This window comes from Biomphalaria glabrata, chromosome 2 (assembly GCF_947242115.1).
Source record: "Biomphalaria glabrata chromosome 2, xgBioGlab47.1, whole genome shotgun sequence".
Classification (NCBI taxonomy): domain Eukaryota; kingdom Metazoa; phylum Mollusca; class Gastropoda; family Planorbidae; genus Biomphalaria; species Biomphalaria glabrata.
In genome coordinates, this window is record NC_074712.1 from 25,918,876 (window position 1) to 25,945,855 (window position 26,980).

Here is a 26,980-nt window from a genome sequence, read left to right on the forward strand (position 1 = left end):
GTTATATCAAATAAATAAAACAAAACACTCGAAGCGTATGCAAAATAGTTTATGAGGACAATGTTGTCATTGCACAATTGATAAATCAGTGCAAAATAGGCAATGGTAAGTCTTCGACCATTGTACAATAATGATCTTTGGTTAATGGACATTTGCAGTCATAAACAGTAGACAGTGGTTATTATTGGTTAGTAGCTCTTCGTATTAGTAATAAACTAATACCACTTGATGAAACTTTTCCTTTTTAAAGATCACTGTCTTATTGTAACATCATTGAATTTTGAACTATTTCTGTCACAAGACAGAGATTCTGTGAACACAAACTGACATGACAAGACAGAGATTCTGTGAACACAAACTGACATGACAAGACAGAGATTCTGTGAACACAAACTGACATGACAAGACAGAGATTCTGTGAACACAAACTGACATGACAAGACAGAGATTCTGTGAACACAAACTGACATGACAAGACAGAGATTCTGTGAACACAAACTGACATGACAAGACAGAGATTCTGTGAACACAAACTGACATGACAAGACAGAGATTCTGTGAACACAAACTGACATGACAAGACAGAGATTCTGTGAACACAAACTGACATGACAAGACAGAGATTCTGTGAACACAAACTGACATGACAAGACAGAGATTCTGTGAACACAAACTGACATGACAAGACAGAGATTCTGTGAACACAAACTGACATGACAAGACAGAGATTCTGTGAACACAAACTGACATGACAAGACAGAGATTCTGTGAACACAAACTGACATGACAAGACAGAGATTCTGTGAACACAAACTGACATGACAAGACAGAGATTCTGTGAACACAAACTGACTATCGCTGGTACTAGAGTCGTACAAGACAAACCAACACACAGTAGCGCCTTAACACAAGCCAGTAACACAAACATGGAGACAAAGTCACATATTTGGTTGTGAAGAGAAAAACAAGAATCAATGTCGTAAACAGACGATTATTTTATTTTGGAGAATGAAGATCTTATCTCGAGATAAAAAAAAAAGTGAAATTTGAACCAATGCAACAGATTATTGTTTGACAAAACATTTCAGCCATGTACAGATCTAGTAGCCTAGCCCTAGTCTAAAAACAAGGCTGAAAATATCCGCACCCCATGACGTGAACTCAATGTTGCTAACTAGATGTGTAGGCCTAATGACAAACGTTTAACCAAAATGATTTTCTTCTGAATTTTGACATAGACACTCTTTAAGACTATCGAAATCTTGTTTCTGTAAGTCTGTATTTGTATGATGTTTACAATTGATCCGTTTGTCCAAAATCGAAATGTAAAATTTATTGTCTATGTTTAATTTCTGTGTTTACTTGATTAAATTGTAGAGATTTATTGATTGGGAAACTGTTAAACACCTTCGATTTTTGTTTTTCTTAAAGCAAAACAAAATAATCTGGAAACTCTAATCTTGACGTTTAAAAACAGTGTCATTTGAAGCCACAGTTTTTGTTTGGAGTCTGTGTGTGTGTGTAGCTTACGTATCTTGTACATACGGTTGGTGATCTAGTGACAAGATGTTTAATTTAGGCAATACTGATACTTGATTCAAGTTTACATTTATGAACAAGAAAAGCATTTCCAATGAAATAATAAATACAATAAATACAAAAAGATTGCGTCCTAACTCAGACACTTCAACTGAGTTACGAACATAATGAAAATAGACAGACATGTCAAAGTAATGTCAAATGTAGTACGAATGTGTAATCATATAAACACACCGGAGAAAAAAAAAATAAAATATTAGAGACGTCACAACACAATATGAGAAGTGTAACAATTTTCTTTTGGTGTCGAGGTAATTCTGTGATTTTAATTTCCTTCGGCTAAAACCAAATTTAGTCCCTGCACACATGACTACTTTGAGAACAGTTGAATACTTGGCAGTACACCAGCTGGTCCATTAAATTCTGGATCATTATCAAAATTTATCATATGACAATGTTTCTGTCTATGTTAGCATGGTCATCAAGGCATTGTCTAAAAGGTTATGCCCTAACACATAGCCATTGATTCTTGTCCAAGTAAACGTCACTTGATCACTTCTTTCTTATCGTCACTTGATCACTTCTTTCTTATCATCACTTGATCACTTCTCTCTTATCGACACTTGATCACTTCTTTCTTATCATCACTTGATCACTTCTTTCTTATCATCACTTGATCACTTCTTTCTTATCATCACTTGATCACTTCTTTCTTATCGTCACTTGATCACTTCTTTCTTATCATCACTTGATCACTTCTTTCTTATCGTCACTTGATCACTTCTTTCTTATCATCACTTGATCACTTCTCTCTTATCGACACTTGATCAGTTCTTTCTTATCGTCACTTGATCACTTCTTTCTTAACGTCACTTGATCACTTCTTTCTTATCGTCACTTGATCACTTCATTCTTATCTACTAGAGCGGAAGTGCAGGGCTACGTGGTGGAGGTGTTAGTGTTTCCTCTCTCACACAAACTTTCTTTCCTATTTTAAAAGTGCATTGCGAACAATTGTGTTGTAAATCTACAGCATCTTTCTAGCCTTGAACATTTTTTTTTTTGGGGGGGGGGGAATGGAAACTAAAATGCTCTACAAGAAATATTTCGATTGTACCACGAGTTGGATACTCAATCGATTGTACCACGAGTTGGATACTCAATCGATCGTGTCACGAGTTGGATACTCAATCGATTGTGTCACGAGTTGGATACTCAATCGATTGTGTCACGACTTGGATACTCAATCGATTGTGTCACGAGTTGGATACTCAATCGATTGTGTCACGAGTTGAATACTCAATCGATTGTGTCACGAGTTGGATACTCAATCGATTGTGTCACGAGTTGGATACTCAATCGATTGTGTCACGACTTGGATACTCAATCGATTGTACCACGAGTTGGATACTCAATCGATTGTACCACGAGTTGGATACTCAATCGATTGTACCACGAGTTGGATACTCAATCGATTGTGTCACGAGTTGGATACTCAATCGATTGTGTCACGAGTTGAATACTCAATCGATTGTGTCACGAGTTGGATACTCAATCGATTGTGTCACGAGTTGGATACTCAATCGATTGTGTCACGAGTTGGATACTCAATCGATTGTGTCACGACTTGGATACTCAATCGATTGTACCACGAGTCGGATACTCAATCGATTGTACCACGAGTTGGATACTCAATCGATTGTGTCACGAGTCGGATACTCAATCGATTGTGTCACGAGTCGGATACTCAATCGATTGTGTCACGAGTTGGATACTCAATCGATTGTACCACGAGTTGGATACTCAATCGATTGTGTCACGAGTTGGATACTCAATCGATTGTGTCACGAGTTGGATACTCAATCGATTGTGTCACGAGTTGGATACTCAATCGATTGTGTCACGAGTTGGATACTCAATCGATTGTGCAACAAATTGGATACTCAATCGATTGTGTCACGAGTTGGATACTCAATCGATTGTGCAACGAATTGGATACTCAATCATTTGTGCAACGAATTGGATACTCAATCAATTGTGCCACGAGTTGGATAATCAATCGATTGTGCCACGAGTTGGATACTTAATCAATTGTGCAACAAATTGGATACTCAATCGATTGTGCAACGTATTGGATGCTCAATCGATTGTGCAACGTATTGGATACTCAATCGATTGTGCAACGTATTGGATACTCAATCCTGCTGTTTTGATTGTTCTCTTCCGTTTCCACTTAGTTTTGATGTCAAGTCCACACATCCATTGATGTCAAGTCCACACATCCATTGATGTCAAGTCCACACATCCATCTTAAAGCAATGAAACGTGGCTATAGCAATAGAAACACAATAGAGATGGCAAGGACATAAGATGTGGAAAAATAGACGTGGTTCAACACCACTTTCTCCTTGTTGAAGTGTGTCTGACACATGAGTTGCTTGTAAGCTCCACTGTGTCTGACACACGAGTTGCTTGTAAGCTGCACTGTGTCTGACACATGAGTTGCTTGTAAGCTGCACTGTGTCTGACACATGAGTTGCTTGTAAGCTGCACTGTGTCTGACACATGAGTTGCTTGTAAGCTGTACTGTGTCTGACACATGAGTTGTTTGTAAGCTGCACTGTGTCTGACACATGAGTTGCTTGTAAGCTGTACTGTGTCTGACACATGAGTTGCTTGTAAGCTGCACTGTGTCTGACACATGAGTTGCTTGTAAGCTGTACTGTGTCTGACACTTGAGTTGTTTGTAAGCTGCACTGTGTCTGACACTTGAGTTGTTTGTAAGCTGCACTGTGTCTGACACACGAGTTGCCTACAAGCTACAGTGTGTCTAACATACTACTTATCAGTCCGTAAACTCTTTAGACAATGGATTAGACTATGTAGTTATAAGTCAATGCACATTTTTAACTGCCAATCTTCATTTCTAAATCTAACTGTGAGGTTAATTTCTTGACCAAAGCTGCTTACTTTCACCAACTCTTTTCAATATCTTCCTTGAAAGGATAATGGAAAATGCTTTCGAAGGTTACGAAGATATTATAAGCATTGGATGAAAACAAATTACTAACTTGCCCTTTGTGGACGTCCTAGATGGTCTGGTAGGAAGAGAAGAAGAGATAGCTGACTTGCTGATGTGCAAAGACAAGACTTTCACAGCATATGGCATGCAAGCAAAACACAAAATACGACTAATATCCAACATTGCTGGTAATGAAAATTATTTGCTGTGTCGGTTGTCATTCTTATGTTTACATGTGCTTGTTACTCGTATGTATGTGCTCGTGTTCACGAAATGTTAGAGATTGTGTTGTGTGTTCTTTTAGCCATACTATGCCTCGTCACATTCTCTTTGATTTCATTTCAGCTAGAATAGAGTCTCTCGCTCCCTTCTCTTTGACTTCATTTCAGCTAGAATAGAGTCTCTCGTTCCCTTTTCTTTGACTTCATTTCAGCTAGAATAGAGTCTCTCGTTCCCTTCTCTTTGACTTCATTTCAGCTAGAATAGAGTCTCTCGTTCCCTTTCCTTTGACTTCATTTCAGCTAGAATAGAGTCTCTCGTTCCCTTCTCTTTGACTTCATTTCAGCTAGAATAGAGTCTCTCGTTCCCTTTCCTTTGACTTCATTTCAGCTAGAATAGAGTCTCTCGTGTCTTTTCTTTGACTTCATTTCAGCTTCTCTTTGATTTCATTTCAGCTAGAATAGAGTCTCTCGTTCCCTTCTCTTTGATTTCATTTCAGCTAGAATAGAGTCTCTCGTTCTATTCTCTTTGATTTAATTTCAGCTAGAATAGAGTCTCTCGTCTTCTTCTCTTTGATTTCATTTCAGCTAGAATAGAGTCTCGTTCCCTTTCCTTTGATTTCATTTCAGCTAGAATAGAGTCTCTCGTTCTATTCTCTTTGATTTAATTTCAGCTAGAATAGAGTCTCTCGTTCCCTTCTCTTTGATTTCATTTCAGCTAGAATAGAGTCTCTCGTCTTCTACTCTTTGATTTCATTTCAGCTAGAATAGAGTCTCTCGTTCTATTCTCTTTGATTTCATTTCAGCTAGAATAGAGTCTCTCGTTCCCTTCTCTTTGATTTCATTTCAGCTAGAATAGAGTCTCGTTCCCTTTCCTTTGATTTCATTTCAGCTAGAATAGAGTCTCTCGTTCTATTCTCTTTGATTTAATTTCAGCTAGAATAGAGTCTCTCGTCTTCTTCTCTTTGATTTCATTTCAGCTAGAATAGAGTCTCTCGTCTTCTTCTCTTTGATTTCATTTCAGCTAGAATAGAGTCTCTCGTTCTATTCTCTTTGATTTAATTTCAGCTAGAATAGAGTCTCTCGTTCCCTTCTCTTTGATTTCATTTCAGCTAGAATAGAGTCTCTCGTCTTCTTCTCTTTGACGTCATTTGAAAACTTCAAATAGTTTTCATTATGTTGACAACTTCTGTTCAATTTAAAAAGCTTTACAGCTTGAAAAAAAGATTTAAAGTCCAACTGTTTATTTCTGTTAACTTTTGTCAGTGACTTTGAACCACCTCAGTCTTTTTAAATGTGTTACAACTTTTAACATACGGTATTCAAGGAGGTATTTAACAGATAAAAGTTATTTTGATGTTGTGAGGGCCATTTCAATGACTCATGGGATAGGTAGCATTGTTGGTAGTATGTGAACAAATATTGATAAAATAGTCAGTTTTGTGACAAGGTATCTTTAGTTTCTTCCTAATGTTAATAGTATCTTTAAAGTTGTGCTAATGCTGTTAGTATCTTTAACCGCTTTGCAGCAACACCTAAGTTTTCTCTCCGGGCTCATTTCTAGGCCTTAGATTAAGGGGTCATGGGTGGCCACTGCGTCATTGTCCTTCTTTCGACCTTACTGATGTGATCCAACGGAATGCTTCGCATTATATTCAGCACCAACTCATTTGCGAAGCTGCCGGAGGGATTATCCTAGTTAATATTCCCAAAGTCTAAGAAGCTTATCTTGGTAGTATCTTTAAAAGTGTGCTAATGTTGGTAGTATCATTAAACGTGTGCTAATGTTTGCATTATTGTAAGAATCTTTAAAAAAATCGAACAATGCGACTGAAACTCGTCTAAATCGTACACAAAGTCAGGCACATGATTCATTGCTAAATTATTTACTAGATTAAAAAGAATCGGCCAACATTAAAAAAAGGCCTACGTCAGACATAATTATATTTTGGCAAATCTAATGCAAACTGTCAACAATGTTCGTATTTGAATTCTTCACAATCGCATTGGATACAAGTATATTTTTGTTTTCATGTAGATTTATGCGGATACTTTCATACTCATGTATAAACATAGACCATCACTCTCCTTTCCAGAAGATATAGAAATGATGAGTTTTTAACATAGACAGCAACATTCACTGGTAACAATGAACACAGATATCAAAATATGTATAAATTATACCACAGATCTATAGGTCAGTCAACTGAGCTGTTCAGATGCTATACACTGTTCTTTAGTAACATCTCCATCAAGACACCATCAGACAGGAATATATTCTTTTTCTTTTGAAGGGACACAATATGTTTAGTCCTTAAGACTTTGTTAATCCTTTGGAACTGTTACAGCGTTTTGTTTTGACCGTTACACTCTTGTAGGACATGGAAGCCGACTGGCCACGACTTAAAAATACATCAAAGCGATAGCGTGTCGCCTGTTTCAAGTCTTGGACATTGTAAAACATCTTCTGACCAGTGTCCAACGTGGTACTGTTTGAATAGATACATGATACACGCTCATTGGCTGGACGTTTATCTGCGTTCATGCAACGGCGACGTAACAAATCATGTTGTTTGATTTCCCGTTTATAGACACAATACTTCTGCTTGACAGACGCCACTGTCCATTCAAGCATGACGCTGGAGCATGACCTCGTTTTGCGGGAAGCTTTGATCAAAAATGTCCTCGGCAAGACCAGCTTTGACCTGGTGGAGTTTGCCTTAATGGAAATCGTCACAAAAGTTTTTTTCTTCAAACTAGGGAATGACAAGATATACGTACCCGGCTGGGCGGTCTGCAGAAGTCGCCTATGCCAACGTTTCACTAACGTCTTTCTCTGGATTCTCCTGCCATTGTGATAGATTGTAAATGGAACTTTACCCTCACATGGCATCACCTCGATAGCTAGCTTGCTTACAGTTGTGTTCAGATGAAGCACCACTTTGTGGTGATACTTGAGTTTGATTGTTCTGGTCTCACCAAGCATTATACGCAGTGTAGACGTATTCTTGATTCTTCTGATTTTGACCATGGTGCCGATGTAAGCACTTGAGACTTTTTGTTCAGCGTCTCGTCTGCCAATCAGGTACACGTCCACGAAGTACGTCTTCCCGCGTCTGGCTTTGCCGTAGGTGAAGGACGTTTTGTTATTGACACACTGATGAAACAGCTTATTACCTCCCCATTTCTTTAACGGTCTGGCGTCCTTGTGCAGGTTCTCTAAGTAGCTTTGTTCTAGATGCTCAGTCCACATAAGCCGAGGTTTTTTGTCGCCTCTCAGGTAAGCCATGGCACCACAATATGTAGGTAAATTTTTCACTCTATTAATTGTCAAGCAATATTCAATTGGCTGTCCATTTAGCCTGCCCGCCGGTGGCCAATTTAAAGTGAGTAAAGAGTTGTTGGTGGACACATGGACTCTTGGGTCAAGTGGCAGGCTTGGATAAATGGAAAGTTGATCGTAGGACAGGTAGACCCTAACATAGGAATCGTTTTCAAGGGAAGTAATAAGTAACTGATAGACAGCCTTGGCAGGGTTGTCTTGATTATAGGTTTGTCTCCCTTCACCTTCATATCTGTAGAGCTCAGTGAGTTTCCCTGGAAGAGCAAAGAATGTCTTAGTCAAAGTTCCATTTTCATGTAGGCCTAACTAGTTGACTATGAATGTGACAATGAATGTGACAATGAATGTGACTGTGAATGTGACTATGAGTGTGATGCTTACAAATTATTTTACGTTTAAGAAAAGCGAGAAAGGGAGAGAGCGAGGAAAGTGCAATGCTTACGTACCGGTGGAGGCGCGGTGGCTGAGCGGTAAAGCGCTTGGCTTCCGAACCGAGTACCGGGTTCGAATCTTGGTTAAGACTGAGATTTTTAATTTCGGGATCTTATGGCGCCTCTGAGTCCACCCAGCTCTAATGGCGACCTGACATTGGTCGTTGTGCTGGCCACATGACACCCTCGTTAACCGTAGGCCACAGAAACAGATGACCTTTACATCATCCGCCCTATAGACCACGAGGTCTGAAAGGGGAACTTACTTTTTACGTACCGGTAACTCTTTAAAAATTGACAAAATAGCTCGATGATTTTAGGACAAACAAATATACATTGTCCCGAAAAGTTTGTTACGCTTTCTATTGTTAAATGGAATAGAGGAATTGGTATTTCAATTCTTTATCAATCCTTAGGCAATTCCAAGACCAGTGAACCACCACAGGAGATGACTTTAAGAAATACCTAGCGTAACATTTCTAGTCCGTTGTTGTGCACCAATGAAATGTGTACCTTAGAGTTTGGCGCATTTTGTCATATGGGAAGTACAGTCGGTCAGCACCCAGTACTTGAAAATATCAGTAGGCAATAAGAAAACCTTAGGTTACTACTGGGCTTTGTGCTACGGACAGCTCTATGGTAAGTTTATCTAACTCTCTGGTAAATAGAATGGACTAATAACCTAGTGTATCTGATGATGGTAACTAAAATTATCTGCTAAATTTAAAGTACCTTATCTTAAAATATCGGATAACTTAAATTACCTGATAAATTAAATAAAAGATGACTTAAAAGTACCTGATAACTTTAAGTACATAAGAAATGATAATCAAATGAATATGCTAATTAAAATGAAAATGTATCCGCTAAAAGAAGTTAACTGATATCAAAATTACTTTGAGTGACCATGAAAAGTACCTGGCGACGGATAATCATTAGTACTTGATATTTGATAACCAAACGTCCACTTGACCTGAACACCGCAGGCAGTTACAGTTAAACTGAAATAACTCACTTCATCCGATTCGTCCAACCTAAATAACAATCTGGGAAGAAGAGAAGACCAAGTTAGTGTAAGATTTCATTCTAAGGAGAACTGTAAAGTTTTGATGATTTCTCCTATAGGTCAAGGCATCTAGGTTTCAAAATTACACGACTTCGTGATCTGTTTTAATAACAACTCAACACGTCAGTGTCCTCACTGTTTTAATAACAACTCAACACGTCAGTGTCCTCACTGTTTTAATAACAACTCAACACGTCAGTGTCCTCACTGTTTTAATAACAACTCAACACGTCAGTGTCCTCACTGTTTTAATAACAACTCGAAAGGTCAGTGTTGTCAGTAGTTTGATATCCTAATTTTCATCAATGTTAAAGTTGCCAGACGGCTGAAGTAGAGGAAGGAAGGAGCCATACAAAGCAGTAATATCAAAACAAAGTAGGACTAATCCATAGAAATAGGTTAACAATTTTATTGTTAAAACATGTTAGTAACCACTAGACTCTGAAACTAAAAGACAGAAATTAAGTCTCATATTAATCAGACGAATTAGAATATGAAGGGTGGAACTCTTTATACATTTTCTTCAGATTGTAGAATATACCTTGAGAGAAGAATGCCTGTCATTAAATCAGTGGAGAGTGCTTTTCTTTTCTTTTTTTTTTCACTGTGCCTGGACTCTGCTTCAGTTAACGTAAACCCTTTTTTTTTTCACTGTGCCTGGACTCTGCTTCAGTTAACGTAAACCCTTTTTTTTTTCACTGCGCCTCGACTCTGCTTCAGTTAACGTAAACCCTTTTTTTTCACTGTGCCTGGACTCTGCTTCAGTTAACGTAAACCCTTTTTTTTTCACTGCGCCTCGACTCTGCTTCAGTTAACGTAAACCCTTTTTTTTATATACCTCGTCGATCGTGATACGATAATGACCAATTTTGTTATCCCTGAGGCTTTGCACTGTGGTTTTGTGACTAGTGAGGCCTATGTGAACCCGAATTGATCGGCCGCACACAGGGCAAGTTAGTCCAGCTGGAGCTGCAGTCGTGATCTTTTACCTTGTTATTTTTTTTTTCTCGCTTTTCTTCTGTCAGCGCTTTTTCCTTGTCCCCTGCAATTTCTGCGTTAGTTTTTCTAGTGCGGCGCCACGATGGTCTATCATGTGCTTCCATCTCCTATGCGGCAGGGTCCATGTTGAATGATTTTGGAGTTCTGCAGATTCAATGTATAATACATCAGAATTGTTTGGATCATTTGCACCTTTGCAGGCCAGCTCTGGGGATGACTTCTGTGTCAGGAATTGTGTTTCGACATTTAACGTTCAGTATTTTTCTGAGGCTGATCATGTGGAAGTGGTTCAGTTTTGTGCATGTTTTCTGTTTACTGTCCACGTATTGGAGGCAAACATCAAAAAAGGGGACAGTTGACGACTGAATAGAAACATAGCTCGCTTCGTACGGTAATGTCTCGTCCCTTCCATACCGTTTTGAAACAGACTCTACCAAAGGATGCACTGGCCTTGGCGATTCGCAAGTTGATTTCATTATTAATCTTTGTGTTCACTACATTGATTTCCTATTTCTTTAGACTTGGATCTGAGAAGTTGTTCCAGGACCTGGCTAGCACAAGCTTTTTTGTTTGTTTTTGAGGCCAAGGCTGAGATCCGGTGCATGCTCTTGAGCTCTTAAGAAGTTACCGACGACGTTTTGGAGCCGGCATTGAGTGCCACGTCTTCAGCCAATAACTGTTCCCTGATAATAGCGGAGTTAGCCGCTGGGCTACTATAGGAATTAAAATACACCATTTATAAGTGAGTTTCTGTTTTGAACCCAGAATGTATAAGAAATTGAATTTGATTGCTAGATAATATGACATTTCAGTAAAGAACAGAGGAAAGTCATTTTTATTTAATTTTAATTTACCAACTGAACATTAGCAGAGTTAATGAGGTGCAATATGTACCCCTTCAAACTCTTCCACGTACCCCTGGGGAATACAATTACCCCACTTTGGGAAACGCTGAATCTAAACGAATCTCAATCGGAACGATGTTTCTGCCTTGTATCCAGATAGACATGCCAGACACACAGATGTGTCACTCGACGTGATGCAAGAATCTCTAAGTTGTGGAAACCATATAACATCAGAGTGACAATAGATTATTTTGGTAACTGTTAAGCAAAAGCCAAATATGTCAGTTTGATAGGTCAGTGAATTCCTTGTTTTGACAACAGTTAGGGTTAGCAAAGGCACAGCTAGCTAGAGATCCTCTCTTCTACTGATCTGTCACACAGACTGATGTTTTCTTTCTACACTAACCGCGGTGACCTTTTACATTTGACATTTATGCATAAAAAACAAGATTACAAAGAGAGTTTGTGTTATCACACAAACTCAGAGGCGACCCCGCAGGATCCTCCTATTCGCAGGGAATATTCAAGACGTCATTTTATTTTGATTGTCAAAAGTAATAATATTTTAAAGATTCAATTGCCGTTGTACATGTTTTGTATGTTGCTTTAAAGTTAAAGATTATTAACTTCCTTGTCAAACCTCCCGCTGGACGACGGGGGATGGCAGCGAGCAGGGCAGGAACGCGGGACCGTCGAGATAATCAGTCCAGCACGCTTACCGCACGACCAGGCATTGATGTTAACTTAGTAGCAAATTTGTTACAAACTGATAGCCTATTAGTGATAAAGAGACGTATTACACATTACGGCTTGACATCTACCGGATATGTACAATATGTCAGACGAGCGATTTTAGATAATCTTTCAGCATTGATTTGTAATCGAAGAAAAAAGAAGAAGAAAAGTACAGATATCGTGTTTGTACTTCACTGTCGGAGGCGCGGTGGCTAGGCGGTAAAGCGTTTGGCTTCCGAACCGGGGGTCCAGGGTTCAAATCCTGGTGATTTTTAATTTCGGGATGTTTGGGCGCCTCTGAGTCCACCCAGCTCTAATGGGTACCTGACATTAGTTGGGGAAAAGTAGAGGATGTTGGTCGATGTGCTGGTCACATGACACCATCGTTAACCGCAGGCCACTGAAACAGATGAACTTTACATCATCTGCCCTATAGACCACAAGGTCTGAAAGGGGGAACATTACTTTTTATTTCAATGTCTCAGCTCAGAGCTATTGACATTTTCATTTAAATGGAACTAGAATGAGGATGTAGATCTAACTAATTTAAACTTCTGATTAAGAAATCTAAAGCTCTATAATTTACTAGATCTAGATCTATAAATATAAATTTGGAATAAGTTAAATGTAATTTAGATTACATTTATGCAAAACTAAACCTAGATAAGTTATCAATAGACCAAATGCAACATTGAATTTAAAAAAATTATATTAGTTTCAGTGTATTATAACATTGCAATATTGATCTAGACGTTTGGAAATCAAAATCTACAATTAAAGTCTAGAAATTGAAATTCTATATCTTGATCTAGTCTATATCATTGTAATTCTAGATCTAGAATCCACAATGATTTTTATTAGAATATAATTATAGATCTAGTTTAAAAAACCTAGATATACTGTAAAAAATCTAGATATACTTTTAAAAAATCTAGATCTAGTTTAAAAAAATCTAGATAAAATCTAAATCTAACTATTATGTTTTTTTTTAATACGAGTCAGATAGCGAGGTTAAATAAACATTACTATACCGAGTTGTTTTAGCATTTCATTTTAAAAATAATTCCATATGACGTCAAAGGAAAAAAATCCACTACGTCACACGTCCTAGTTAGACAAAAATGCCTTCATCTATACGAGCACGTTGTTGAGGGTTCATAGACATTGGTGCACCGAGTTGTTTTTTTAGCATAACATTAAAAGAATTCATTCATATGACGTCAAAGGAAAAAAATCCACTACGTCACTATGGGCTAGTACCAAAAAAATGTCTTTATTAACACGAGAGAATTAACGATGGTTCATAGACATTGGTGCACTGAGTTAAAAAAGAATTCATTTAAAGAGGATTAAAGCCGCATTTTTTGTGCGTTTCGTCTGTCAATCTGTCCGTCCTTTATGTTAATATAAAAAACAACAACTAAAAGCTATTGAAAATTTGATTCACCTTCAATTTTCCTTCCAAAACATCGAAATAGTTATAAGTATGTATAATAGATTGTTCCGGATGTTTGTATATATAGTGAGAGAAAAAGAGAATTCCAGATAAATCTAATACCGTTAATTAAAATTTTGGTATGGTCTTGTATAAAAATTAGATGTACATAGCCTTGTAGAGAGATTTTCATACCATACTTTGGTGTTAGGAAGTTGTTTTCCTTAAAAATCCGAACATAATATTAACGGTAATTAGATTTTGTAACGTTTCAGCTAGACAATTAAATGTAGTGTAAGAGAGAAGTGAGATTTTACATAAATAGAGTTAAGATATTTTTCATAAGAAATCCGGAACAACCTATTTTCGTAAATGAAAAGAAGATTATTTGTTTTATTTATTAGAAGAGGGACTTGAAACGGTTTTTTTTGGCATTAGTAGATTTTTCATACAAAATCGAAAATTTTGGCAACGATTTGTAAGAAAATTAAAGTTATGTAGGTCGATTTCTTTTTCAAAAAAAATTCCGGAACAATCTGTACCGATTAAAAAAATTTTGTTATGTTTCAGCAAGAAAATTTTATGTAAAATAAGTTTAAAAAGTGATTTTCTATAATCGTTTCTTGTAAATTACTTTCTTATTTTAAAATCCTAAACAACCTATTGTCGATATTTAAAAAAAAAGTCATTTGTAAATAAATTTGTTTTAAGATGAAAATATGGAACAATTTGATATCGATAATTAAACTATTGTGACATATTATCAAAGAATATACGTGTAATATTAGTCAATTATGCGATTTCAAACAATCATTTGACATAATTTATTTTTTATAAAACAATATCCAGAACAAATGTATAGTTAATGAAATATAAGTTAGTATAGAGATTTTCATTTAGCATTTATATGCTATTTACATAAAAAATACGGAACAACATATTATTGATCATGTGTTTTTGCAACGTTTAAGCATAGAAATAAAATGTAATATAAGTTAGAAGAACAAATAAATATTCGTTGGCATTTCTTTTTTTTTTTTCACAAAAACACCCGAAACGATCTTTTATACATACTTAAAACTATTGAGATGTTTCGGGAGGAACATTAAAAGTTAAATCAGATTTCTAATAGTTCTTAGAGTTGTTTTTTTTTTATCTAAACATGACGGACAGACCAACCGACAGACAAAACGCACAAAAAATAAATAGAATAAGAGTCTTTTATTCTGATGGGGACCCTAAACAAAAAATAAATAAAATCTGATTATTTAAAAAAATTTGAGGGAACTGATTAGATCTAGTATCTTGTCATGCGGCTGCTTGTCACGCTACTGCAAGAAAATAATAATAATAATAATAATAATCTTTATTGTCAGTAAGGAAATTTGTCTTACAATTTGTGCATTACAACAAACAAAAAACATTATAACTATAAGAAACCAAAGGGTACATTCACACCAGACTCACTCATAATTTACATGTGACAAAGTTTATACCAGATTGTTCTTATTTAATGATTTGATTGCCAGGGGAACAAAAGAGTGTTTGTGTCTGTTTGTCTTTGCCATCGGTGTCTTGTATCTCTTTTGTGATGGTAAAATCACAAAATCCTGACACAAAGGGTGATTCTTTATTTCGAGGATCTTGTTAACTTTTTATAGATGTTTGTCTCAAACAACTGCCCAAATTGGTTTTGTTTTTTTGCCAATGATTTTACCAGCAGCATTTTGGATTCTATAAAGTTTATTTTTATTTTTAATGCTCAGATTGCCATACCAGGCAGTGATATTGAAACTTAAAATATTGCAGATATGAGCTTGATAAAACATAGCCGAGGCCTTTTCGCTAACATTAAACGAGGACAGTTTTCTTAGTAATCGTAATCTTTGCTGCCCTTTTTTGCTGATATAATCAGTATTTGCAATAAAATTTAGTTTCTTGTCTAGGATAGTACCAAGGTATTTAAAGGTTTGCACAATTTCAATAGTCTCTCCAGCTACAGAAACAATATCATTTTCCTTCTTTTTCCTACGAAAATCGATTATCATTTTTTTTTATAAAAAATTATCTTTAAGTATTTTTCAATGTGTTCTATTTCTTTGAAATACTCATTTACGTCTGAGCTCTCTGAGAGCAGGGCAAGAAGAGCCGCATCATCAGCGAATTTTGTGAAGGAGCAACAAGAACTATCGCATTGAAAATCATTGGTGTACAAAATGAACCACAATGGGGATGTCACAGCCCCCTGGGGCGCCCCTGTGTTAACTATGCGTTCATTTTATATAACATTGTTTACCCTAACCCTCTGAGATCTCTGGGTCAAAAATTCATTAGCCCATAGTATTATGTATGGACTAATCTTCAACGCTTTCATCTTTTCAATGAGTAAATGAAGTTGCGTAGTGTTAAAAGCTAATGAGAAATCAATAAAGAACAATCTTACATAAGTGTTCGGTAAGTCCAGATGTTTGTAGACATAATTTAAAATATTTAGGACGGCATCGTCTACACCTTTACCCTTTTGGTAAGCAAATTGTAAAGGGTCTAACTTATTACAAAGATAATTCAGAAGAAACATTTTAACCAATTTTTTTTAAACATTTAGACACAATGGAAGTAAGTGAAACAGGTCTATAGTCATTCATTTCCTTCGGTTTGGAAACCTTTGGCACAGGTACAATTATAGATGACTTCCACACAGGTGGTATCTCATGGTTTAGTAATGAAGTAGAAAAAATATCTTGGAAAGGTTCAGCTAGTTGTTCAGCACATTCTTTTAAGATTCGCCTTTTTATTCCATCAGGCCCACCAGCTTTCATTGGGTTGACGTTTTTGAAAATGCTACAAACTTGCTCTTTAGTAATCGCTAATTCTAAACAGTTGTTAACATTGACATCCTCAAGGGCTTTGAGTCTTAGATAATTAAAATCTTTCGTGTCGAAGCGACAATAGAAATCATTTAACTCGTTGGCTAATGTTTTTTCGTCTCTTGTAGCAAGATTATTTTTAATTTTGACTTGTGCTCCTTCCATTTTGTTCATGATGCCCCACGCCTGCCTCATGTCACTTGTATTAATCGAGTCTTCCAGCTTGATGTTTCTCCTCCCTTCCTCAAGAACGATGTTGAGATTTCGTTGAGCTCTTTTCCTTGTCTGTCCATCGCCACTCATAAATGCTCTTTTCTTTTTGATTATTTCCCGTTTTATTTTTGCAGTGACCCATGGTTTATTGTTGGGGTATATCTTGATGCTCTTAGTACTGAAACACATGTTTTCACAGAATTTGATGTAATTTGTCACTGCGTCGACCCATTCTTCCAGATTTGAAGTGGTCTCTTTAAACAAATTCCAGTCAGTGCAGTCTAGACATCCCTGTAGTTTGAGAATATTGTCTTGAGTCCATTCTTTGAAATCATTTTTCCTTCTTTAAGTTTCGTGCGGTAAGTAGGCAGCACTTGTACTGTTTTGTGGTCCGATGATCCAAGTGGTGGCTTTTCACGAGATGTGAATGCTCCTTTGATGTTACAGTAACGTAAGTCCAGAGTTTTGTTCTCTCTTGTCGTACATAAGATGTGTTGATAGAAGGTGGGTAGGTCAACCTTCAAGATGCATTTATTAAAATCACCCAGTATAACTACTGGTGTGTCCGGTGACCTTGTCTGAAACTACGCCAGCGATGATTGCAGCTGCAACTTCCGTCTTGTCTGTAGGCGGAACATAAACCAGGACTATGTAAATAACACCAAAGTCTCGTGGCAAACAAAAGGTCTCATGGAGAGCGCCAGTAGTTCTGGATCCGGATAGCACATTCTCTTTTTAACCGTGTAGTTGGTACAGTATTTGAGGTTGATGTACACACCCAGCCCCCCCACCCCCACCTTTCTTCTTCTTAGACTCAGCCGTTCTGTCAGATCTCACGCAATAGCAATCAGGTTGTCGTTGTCATCCTCCTCTAACCATGTCTCAGTAAAAGCCAATAGACAACTTTCCCTAAAAACGTGGTCGTAGCGTACATGGGCACATATCTCATCCACTTTATTTCTTATTGAGCGGACGTTAGCTAGAATAATCGTAGGAAGTGGTGGGCGAAAACCTCTTCTTCTCAGTCTTTGCCGTAGCCCTCCTTTTCCCCCTATTTTCCTTGTACTAACAGAGGAAGGGTAGAGACAATTTATATGTGCGTAACATGGTGGAAGAGGCTTCCTCTTGGAACGAAGTTCGAGGAGTACTAGATCAGCCGCCATCTTGGGTCGCTATTTTTCTTCTTTTATTTCTATTAGTAAAACGTGTAATGTAAAAACTCATTGTGGAGCCCACCTTGAAAACAGAAGTCTTCATCTGCATAACTAATTACAAAAGAACATTCAATATACATCCAGCAAAGAAATAATAATGAATAATGAAAGCACAAATTGCATGTCGCCACAGTGCAGCGCCATTTTGAAAAAAAAGGAAAACAACAACAAAAAGTCGCTGCGTCCATTTTAAAAATGCATGTGATATTTACATACAAAGTGCATTCTTAGCCTTGATAAACAAACAGAAATGTTTTCTTGTCATTTTAGCAGCTAGTTGACCAGAAAAAACATCTTTTCTTATCTTAACTTATATAATACAGATGTTACAGACCTTTAACTAATAGTTATATTTGTTGTGAACATTTCTTGTACATTTTAAAATATTTTTGACTTAATGATATGTAAATAGACAACCGTTGGTTCTCTTTACTAACATATTAGAACATTGCCTCCCTTATATTTACGTAATTGTTTTAGAATTGGTGTGATTTTATGAAAAAATCGCTTGCATAATTAACTTTATAAATTAAACGGTTTGCTTTTAGAAAACCAAAAGTAGCCGTTGCACCTAAACTTTTCAAGCCGCATTTAATGGTGAAATAATATTTTTCATTTCTCTTCTAGTTTTCGATATCTAAGTGTGAAAGACGGACAGACGGACATTTTGCACAATCCTAATAACGGCTTTCCCCCTTACTGGGGCCGCTAAAAAAAAAAAGATTTAGGCTCCACCCAGACACCTGAACAAAGTTCTACTCAGGACAGAAGTTACGTTCATAGAACTCTTCCTACTTAACATGATGATGGAGGGAGGGGACTTTAGATTTAGACCTCTGGGAGGGGACTTTAGATTTAGACCTCTGGGAGGGGACTCTAGTCGTATTTTTGTACAGAAATGACACTTAGTGAGTAAAAAAAAAATACTTCTATTAATGATATCTACCATTGAACCCTTTCTTCTCGTGTTTATTCATAAATCTAGTTTTGAAAGGGGAAGGGGACTCGCCTCTCCCTTTCTGACACGAAGCCAAAGAGTATGATGATTGTAACACAGGCAAATACTGATTGGGGGTGAAAAGAACGGTACGGCCTCCCTCCCTCCCGAACATAAATCTTTGGAGGGGTAGGGTCGGTCGTATTTTATTGTGGAGAAATAAGCCATTTGTGCAAAGAACTCAAAAAAAATTTTCTATAAATAATTTTTTTTTGTTTTAACATTTTTGGTGCGATCTATAGGAAAGAAGGGCGTGACGGTGGTCATTTGATATCTGCTGTCCTGTCAAGAAGGGCGTGACGGTAGTCATTTAATATCTGCTGTCAATAAGGCCGTGACGGTGGTCATTTGATATCTTCTGTCCTGTCAAGAAGGGCGTGACGGTGGTCATTTGATATCTGCTGTCCTGTCAAGAAGGGCGTGACGGTGGTCATTTGATATCTGCTGTCCTGTCAAGAAGGGCGTGACGGTGGTCATTTGATATCTTCTGTCCTGTCAAGAAGGGCGTGACGGTGGTCATTTGATATCTGCTGTCCTGTTAAGAAGGGCGTGACGGTGGTCATTTGATATCTGCTGTCCTGTCAAGAAGGGCGTGACGGTGGTCATTAGATATCTGCTGTCCTGTCAAGAATGGCGTGAAGGTGGTCATTTGATATCTGCTGCCCTGTCAAGAAGGGCGTGACGGTGGTCATTTGATATCTGCTGTCCTGTCAATAAGGGCGTGATGGTGGTCATTTGATATCTGCTGTCCTGTCAATAAGGGCGTGACGGTGGTCATTTGATATCTGCTGTACTGTCAAGAAGGGCGTGACGGTGGTCATTTGATATCTGCTGTCCTGTCAATAAGGGCGTGATGGTGGTCATTTGATATCTGCTGTCCTGTCAAGAAGGGCGTGACGGTGGTCATTAAATATCTGCTGTCCTGTCAAGAATGGCGTGACGGTGGTCATTTGATATCTGCTGTCCTGTCAAGAAGGGCGTGACGGTGGTCATTTGATATCTGCTGTGCTGTCAATAAGTGCGTGACGGTGTGAAATCACCCCTCAGCTTACAGTACTTAACCACGACTAAAGCATTCCTTTGTAAACTTGAGTTGTAATGAAACAATAGACTTTATGAAACATTTTCTTAACAAGGCTCTAATCCTCTTCTCACCAGCTATTCAAGTGTCAACAGTCTATAAAACATGCATAGCACAATCACCAAAAAGAGCTAGTTCAAGTTTAGTTCTTTTTTTTTGTTCAACAACTAAATAAGTGTTAGTAAGAGCGCTGCTTGTTTCAAACAACCTAAACTACAATGCTCTTTTGGAAGAAACATTCAAATATTTTTGTTAGACATTGTTTAAATACAAAATAAAAGAGAGGAATATTTTTGAATTTCACTTGAACAGTTTATCGTGAAAACCCTTTTGTGGCGCAACTATATTGAACACTGCCTTTAGATGCTAAACTCATTCTACTAGAGTGGAGATAGGAACTCCAACCCACTTGATACTTGATAGATACACAGATAGATATTGCCACTCACGATTGCCACAACAATTATCCCATAGCAAAGTTTAACATGTTACATATTACCGGTACATGTCGCTGTATTTTAAGTAGCTTAATACTGAAAATAGTAATTATTGTAAGTCAAAAACTATACCTTCAGTCACAGAAGATATGAATATTCTTATGTCTGATTTTAATGGTTCTAAAATATTCTATTTGGAAGACTCCCATCACATTAATGTACAAACCTCCAAAAGCAGTCGATAAGCGTTTCTTAATTTTTAGTAGCCTCGTAAATGGATAACTTTCATTGAAGTAATATAGTCAATTCGATGTCGAATATTATTTTCTCAGCAACTGACTTACAATCTCCAGTTTTAATTGCTTAGTATAATTCGTGAGGCTTCAATCCCGCCCCCCGCCCCCAATGAAACTACAGTCAACGGATTCCATGAGCTCAGTCAAGAAAGGTTTTGATTTTAAAACCCCCTCCGAGGGTTATGAGGTTAAAAACTCACTCTTTAATGTAAAACTAAAGCTAAACTAACTCTCCTTCCTGAACAAAATCATGGCTACGACCAAGGTATAATTAGCATAATGATAAGATGCATTGTGACATTTTATGTTGATATTACAATTTATAATATGAGAATATATTCAAACCACCAATTGACAAGAAATTTGGAACGAACAGAACATAAAAGCCACTCTTCGAATCGGCTCATTTCCCAATTGCCAATTTTCGTTATTACAGAAATCTAAATGTTTCCAAACTGAGTTCAGGTAAATATCATTTCTTATGTTTCCCCTTACAATCTCTCATACTTTCTTAAAACATGTCTTATACTTCCTTATCTTCTCTTATATTTCCTTACCATCCCTTATACTTCCTTACCATCTCTTTTACTTCCTTACCATCTCTTATACTTCCTTACCATCTCTTAGACTACCTTACCATCTCTTAGACTTCCTTACCATCTCTTATACTTCCTTTTCATTTCTTATACTTTCTTACCATCTCTTATACTTTCTTAACATCTCTTATACTTTCTTAAAACATGTCTTATACTTCCTTACCATCTCTTATACTTCCTTAACATCTCTTTTACTTCTTTACCATCTCTTTTACTTCCTTACCATCTCTTATACTTCCTTACCATCTCTTATACTTCCTTACCATCTCTTAGACTTCCTTACCATCTCTTATACTTCCTTTTCATTTCTTATACTTCCTTACCATCTCTTATACTTACTTACCATCTCTAATACTTTCTTTAAACATGTCTTATACTTCCTTTCCATCTCTTATACTTTCTTACCATCTCTTATACTTTCTTAAAACATGTCTTATACTTCCTTACCATCTCTTATACTTCCTTACCATCTCTTATACTTCCTTACCATCTCTTATACTTCCTTACCATCTCTTATAATTCCTTACCATCTCTCATACTTTCTTGAAATATGTTTTATACTTCCTTACCATCTCTTAAACTCTCTTAAAACATGTCTTATAATTCCTTTCGATCTCTTATACTTCTTTACCATCTCTTATACTTCCTTACCATCTCTTATACTTCCTTAGCATCTCTTATAATTCCTTTTCATTTCTTATACTTCCTTACCATCTCTTATACTTACTTACCATCTCTAATACTTTCTTACAACATGTCTTATACTTCATTTCCATCTCTTAAACCTTTTTAACCATCTCTTATAATTTCTTAACATCTCTTATACTTTCTTGAAACATGTCTTATATATCCTTACCATCTCTTATATTTCCTTACCATCTCTTATACTTCCTTACCATCTCTTATACTTTCTTACCATCTCTTATACTTTCTTAAAACATGTCTTATACTTCCTTACCATCTCTTATAAATCCTTACCATCTCTTATACTTCCTTACCATCTCTTAGACTTCCTTTATATTTCTTATACTTATATATCTCTTAGACTTCCTTACCATCTCTTATACTTCCTTTATATTTCTTATACTTCCTTACCATCTCTTATACTTACTTACCATCTCTAATACTTTCTTAAACATGTCTTATTTTTCCTTACCACCTCTTATACTTCCTTACCATCACTTATACTTTCTTACCATCACTTATACTTTCTTAAAACATGTCTTATACTTCCTTACCATCTCTTATACTTCCTTACCATCTCTTATACTTTCTTACCATTTCTTTTACTTCTTTACCATCTCTTATACTTTCTTACCATCTCTTTTACTTTCTTACCATCTCATACTTCCTTACCATCTCTTATACTTTCTTAACAAATTATTTTACTGAGCGAGACTCGGTCACTTCATTAACAAGACTTTGTGTAACAGAGAATACACTGATTTATATATTTCTTATTGAATTGAGCAAATGTTTGCCAACGAATGTGTTAGTTTGTATACTAACAAAACAATGGAATAGTTTAATGAGAGCTGCTGTTCCGACAAATAGATTAAGACTCTCCTGTTCGTGAGTCCGCACTAGAATACATATATTTATATGGGCGCGAATTATTTTACCTTCAACTGCTTTAGGTAAGTTTTGATCTTATTTATGAAATGTTGTTTCTAGAGAATTACCTTATCCCAGGTCCCTTCTTTTTTCAAACTATTTTGTCCAATGAAAGATTATACGCAATTCTAGTGTGAGTCTTTCAATGAAGTATTCTGAAATTAATTCTAGACTGTTTGAAGTTTTTCCTTCACGGTATGCAACAGACAATTTTTGTGAGTCTATTAAGAACTAAAACGCTAACTGCGATCAAATCTCTATAGAACTACTCACTTCAATGAAGTAACATCTGTTCTGCTAGAGCTCGAAGTAGGGAAACATAGTTAGGCAAGTAGTGAAACATTTTCTTGTGAAGTGGTGAAAAATTTTCAACTTATGTCTGTGTAATATTGTCAAGTGAAATAGTGAAACATTTTTAAGGTAGGTCAGTGAAATATTGTCAAGTGAAGTAGTGAAACATTTTCAAGGTAGGTCAGTGAAATATTGTCAAGTGAAGTAGTGAAACATTTTCAAGGTAGGTCAGTGAAATAGCCACGTCAATGAGATGTTGTTTTGTTAAGTCATCCAATTATTATCTAATTTTGCCACCAGCTTGTCATTCAGTTAAGCTATGATTTGTTTTTTAATCGAATTTAAATATAGTTTTCCTTCACTGATCAACATCTACTTTGAAGACTTGTTCATGACAGAACTAACATGGTCAGCGAGCTGTAGGTCAGTATTGGGTGTGTCATTGAGTTCAATTCCAAGCAACCAATGTAACGTAAACAAGACTTACTTCCTCTCTCTGTTTCTCAACAGGTAATAACTAATCTCTAAGTCTGGCATTATGAGATAGGAATTGGTAAAGGTGTTTAGTTCATTCTTGGCATCTTGTTTGGTGTTCTGGAAGTGTAACTTAGCTAGGCGGCGTTGGGGAACCAACAACAACAGCAGCAACACATGGCAGACCTTTAGCACAAATTCACTTGAATTGGACATAGGCATCGTCCACTGCCGTACCTGGACAAACAGAAAGAGGATTTCGTTAGACTCGGAGTTAAAATTGAAAAAATGTCAACAAGTTTTTCTCAACAGTGTCACAACTTTCTTTGGTGCATTTAAAAAAAAACAATCTTTGGATTAACTCCCTTCTTTGTCCAGCCTCTTGTCAAAGCAAGGCACAAAGTCCATTGACTTACTCAAGCAAGACTCTATTGTATACTACTTTGTCTTTTATACGTCTTGCCAGTTAATAAAGCACTTTCGCATGGTTGAATGATTGGTCAAGGAGAAATTGATATTTATCCCAATTTATTTTGGAAACATATTTGTAATGACACAATTGAACGATCGTGAAGTGACTTCCAATCCTATGGATCGTTTATTTCTTCTGTTAGTTGTAAATGTTTTTGTACATTGCAATTTGAATATAAAGTTTCTTAGTACTCCCAGTCGTTTGACATTGCAGCTTTTGTGTCAAAATTCGGCCTATTAATGGCTTGGAAAAAAGTCTTTTCAGTGTAACTTCTCAAATGGTTACATTCAGACGATTAATGTTGCAGTTTGTGCATGAATTTAGGAACATTTAAGCATTTTGTTATGTTCAGTATTCATTGTGGCTTTTTCTAGCATTAAATAATTCAAAATCTCTAGGTTACATGGTAAAGCATGTCTTAGTATTCTAAAGAAAGTTTCACCTAATCCCTAAAGACGTTACAATAATGTAACATTCATTTTAATGTATAGAGCTACGAATTATTTAGTATCAAAATAAAATATTACACTGCATAATTTTGGAGTACATCTAAACTAAATTTATTTCAGTTGTCTACTAATATTCAATGATACCATTATTATCGTACTAAAATACATTGTCTGGTCCATGTAGTGTCTGTATAGGTGGAATATGTTTTGATAGTGTGATTAAAGCACAGTGATATACGTTACATCTTAAACGGGCTCTCTGTAGAGTTATTATGTTCAGCTATTATCCTATTTGTAAAGAATGATGTCGTGGTCGCTTGCCACTATCTATTAGTATTTTTTTTTTATCTTGCATGCCGTATTTATTTAATCTCATTGACTAGCACGATTTGTATTTAAAACATCCTTTGATTCTACGTGCTGTACTGTTGGAATGATGGCTAAGTTCAAAGAGACAAAAGCCCTTTTGTTTAAAGAAAGTATTAAACCCGATGTTTTTGTTTCAGTCGGATCGTGGCTATAGATGTGACGCTTCCTATTGTTCCTGTTAGTCCTATCATCTCTGTGACTGACTGCTGTTTCTGTTAGATCTATCATCTCTGTGACTGAATGCTGTTTCTGTTAGATCTATCATCTCTATGACTGACTGCTGTTTCTGTTAGATCTATCATCTCTGTGACTGACTGCTGTTTCTGTTAGATCTATCATCTCTGTGACTGACTGCTGTTTCTGTTAGATCTATCATCTCTGTGACTGACTGCTGTTTCTGTTACATCTATCATCTCTGTGACTGGCTGCTGTTTCTGTTACATCTATCATCTCTGTGACTGAATGCTGTTCCAGTTAGTCTTATCTTTGTGACAGATAGCTGTTCCTGTTAGTCTTATTAGCTCTGTGACTGACTGCTGTTCCTATTAGTTTTATCATCTCTGCGATTGATAACAGTTCATGTGATTAGAAAACGCCACTTAAAATCTAGCTTTGATCCTAGGCTCTTGACTCAAGTCTGATCACTAGATACTGTAACAATCCCTTCTTAATTCCTTGACTACCGCTGCTCCCCACTACATCTCAAGGGCGCTTAGCAATTTTCTTCTTAACTAGAGTCTTCAAATGGAGTTGACACCTTCCGAAGATGATGCTTGAATAGTCTATGGCACCCACGGCAGAAGGTTTCGCCTAAAAGAGGGCAACAGCTGGACACAGGAACAGTAGAGTGAAGTGAGCAAACAATTGGGCACTTATATCAATGCACCAAGCATTTCAAGTGAAGATAAAGTTCTCTCTCTTAGATAACTTTAGATATGAGTATATACAAGTGAAGAAAAAACATTTCCGTAAAAAAAAAAAAAAACAGAAAAAAAAAACCTTAAGTTATGTGTTCTATGGCTATGGTGCTGCAGTTCACTCGATAATATGAAAAACTACTTTTTAATTGTTGTTTTTAATTATGTCCAACTTATATGCATACTAAATAGATTTTTTCTCTTTAAAAAATAAACATTATTTGTGTGTAAATGTAGTATATAGGTATGACGGAACTTACATAACTTAGCAATAGAAATGTAAAAAAAAATATTTTTTTTGACAAAAAAAAACAACAACAAACCATTTGCATAAATGTGTTAAAAATAAGGTAAATTGTCATCTCCTCTACTAAAGAGACTCCCATGTCTGTTACGATTAATAGTGAATAGTTGTAAAAGTGATGTATTTTTATGAAAAAACTGCTTGCATAATAGATTTTAAAATTAGATTTTTGGCTATCAGAAAAAAAAAATTTGCCATTGCATCAGAACTTTGAATGGTCTAAAATACTGTGATTTCGGATTTTCATTATCTTTTCTAGTTAACGAGATCTAAACGGGACGGACGGACGGACAGACATTCTAATAGCTAAAAACTTCTAGTACGAGGATCGAGCCAAGAACATTTGCGTTGTTAGTACGAGACTTTAACAAGTTAGTTAACCAGCATGGGCGTTGTTAGTACGAGACTTTGACAAGTTAACCAGCATGGGTGTTGTTAGTACGAGACTTCGACAAGTTAACCAGCATGGGCGTTGTTAGTACGAGACTTTGACAAGTTAACCAGCATGGGCGTTGTTAGTACGAGACTTTGACAAGTTAACCAGCATGGGCGTTGTTAGTACGAGACTTTGACAAGTTAACCGGCATGGGCGTTGTTAGTACGAGACTTTAACAAGTTAGTTAACCAGCATGGGCGTTGTTAGTACGAGACTTTGACAAGTTAACCGACATGGGCGTTGTTAGTATGAGACTTTAACAAGTTAGTTAACCAGCATGGGCGTTGTTAGTACGAGACTTTGACAAGTTAACCGGCATG

The 26,980-nt window shown here is 36.5% G+C and overlaps 1 protein-coding gene across 1 annotated transcript in view; it reads right to left on the reverse strand.

Moving 5' to 3' along the window:
- Positions 1 to 980: 980 nt before the first annotated feature.
- Positions 981 to 26,980, reverse strand: part of LOC106079712 (protein NDNF-like) — a 74,575-nt gene continuing 48,575 nt past the window's right edge. Inside the window, exons 3-5 of the mRNA XM_056019761.1 lie at positions 23,727 to 23,950; positions 9,472 to 9,599; positions 981 to 8,376 (exon numbers count right to left, since the gene is read on the reverse strand). Coding sequence (XP_055875736.1) covers positions 7,094 to 8,376; positions 9,472 to 9,599; positions 23,727 to 23,935 — 1,620 coding nt within the window. The 5' untranslated portion in view covers positions 23,936 to 23,950 and the 3' untranslated portion in view covers positions 981 to 7,093. The remainder of the gene's footprint in view (positions 8,377 to 9,471; positions 9,600 to 23,726; positions 23,951 to 26,980) is intronic.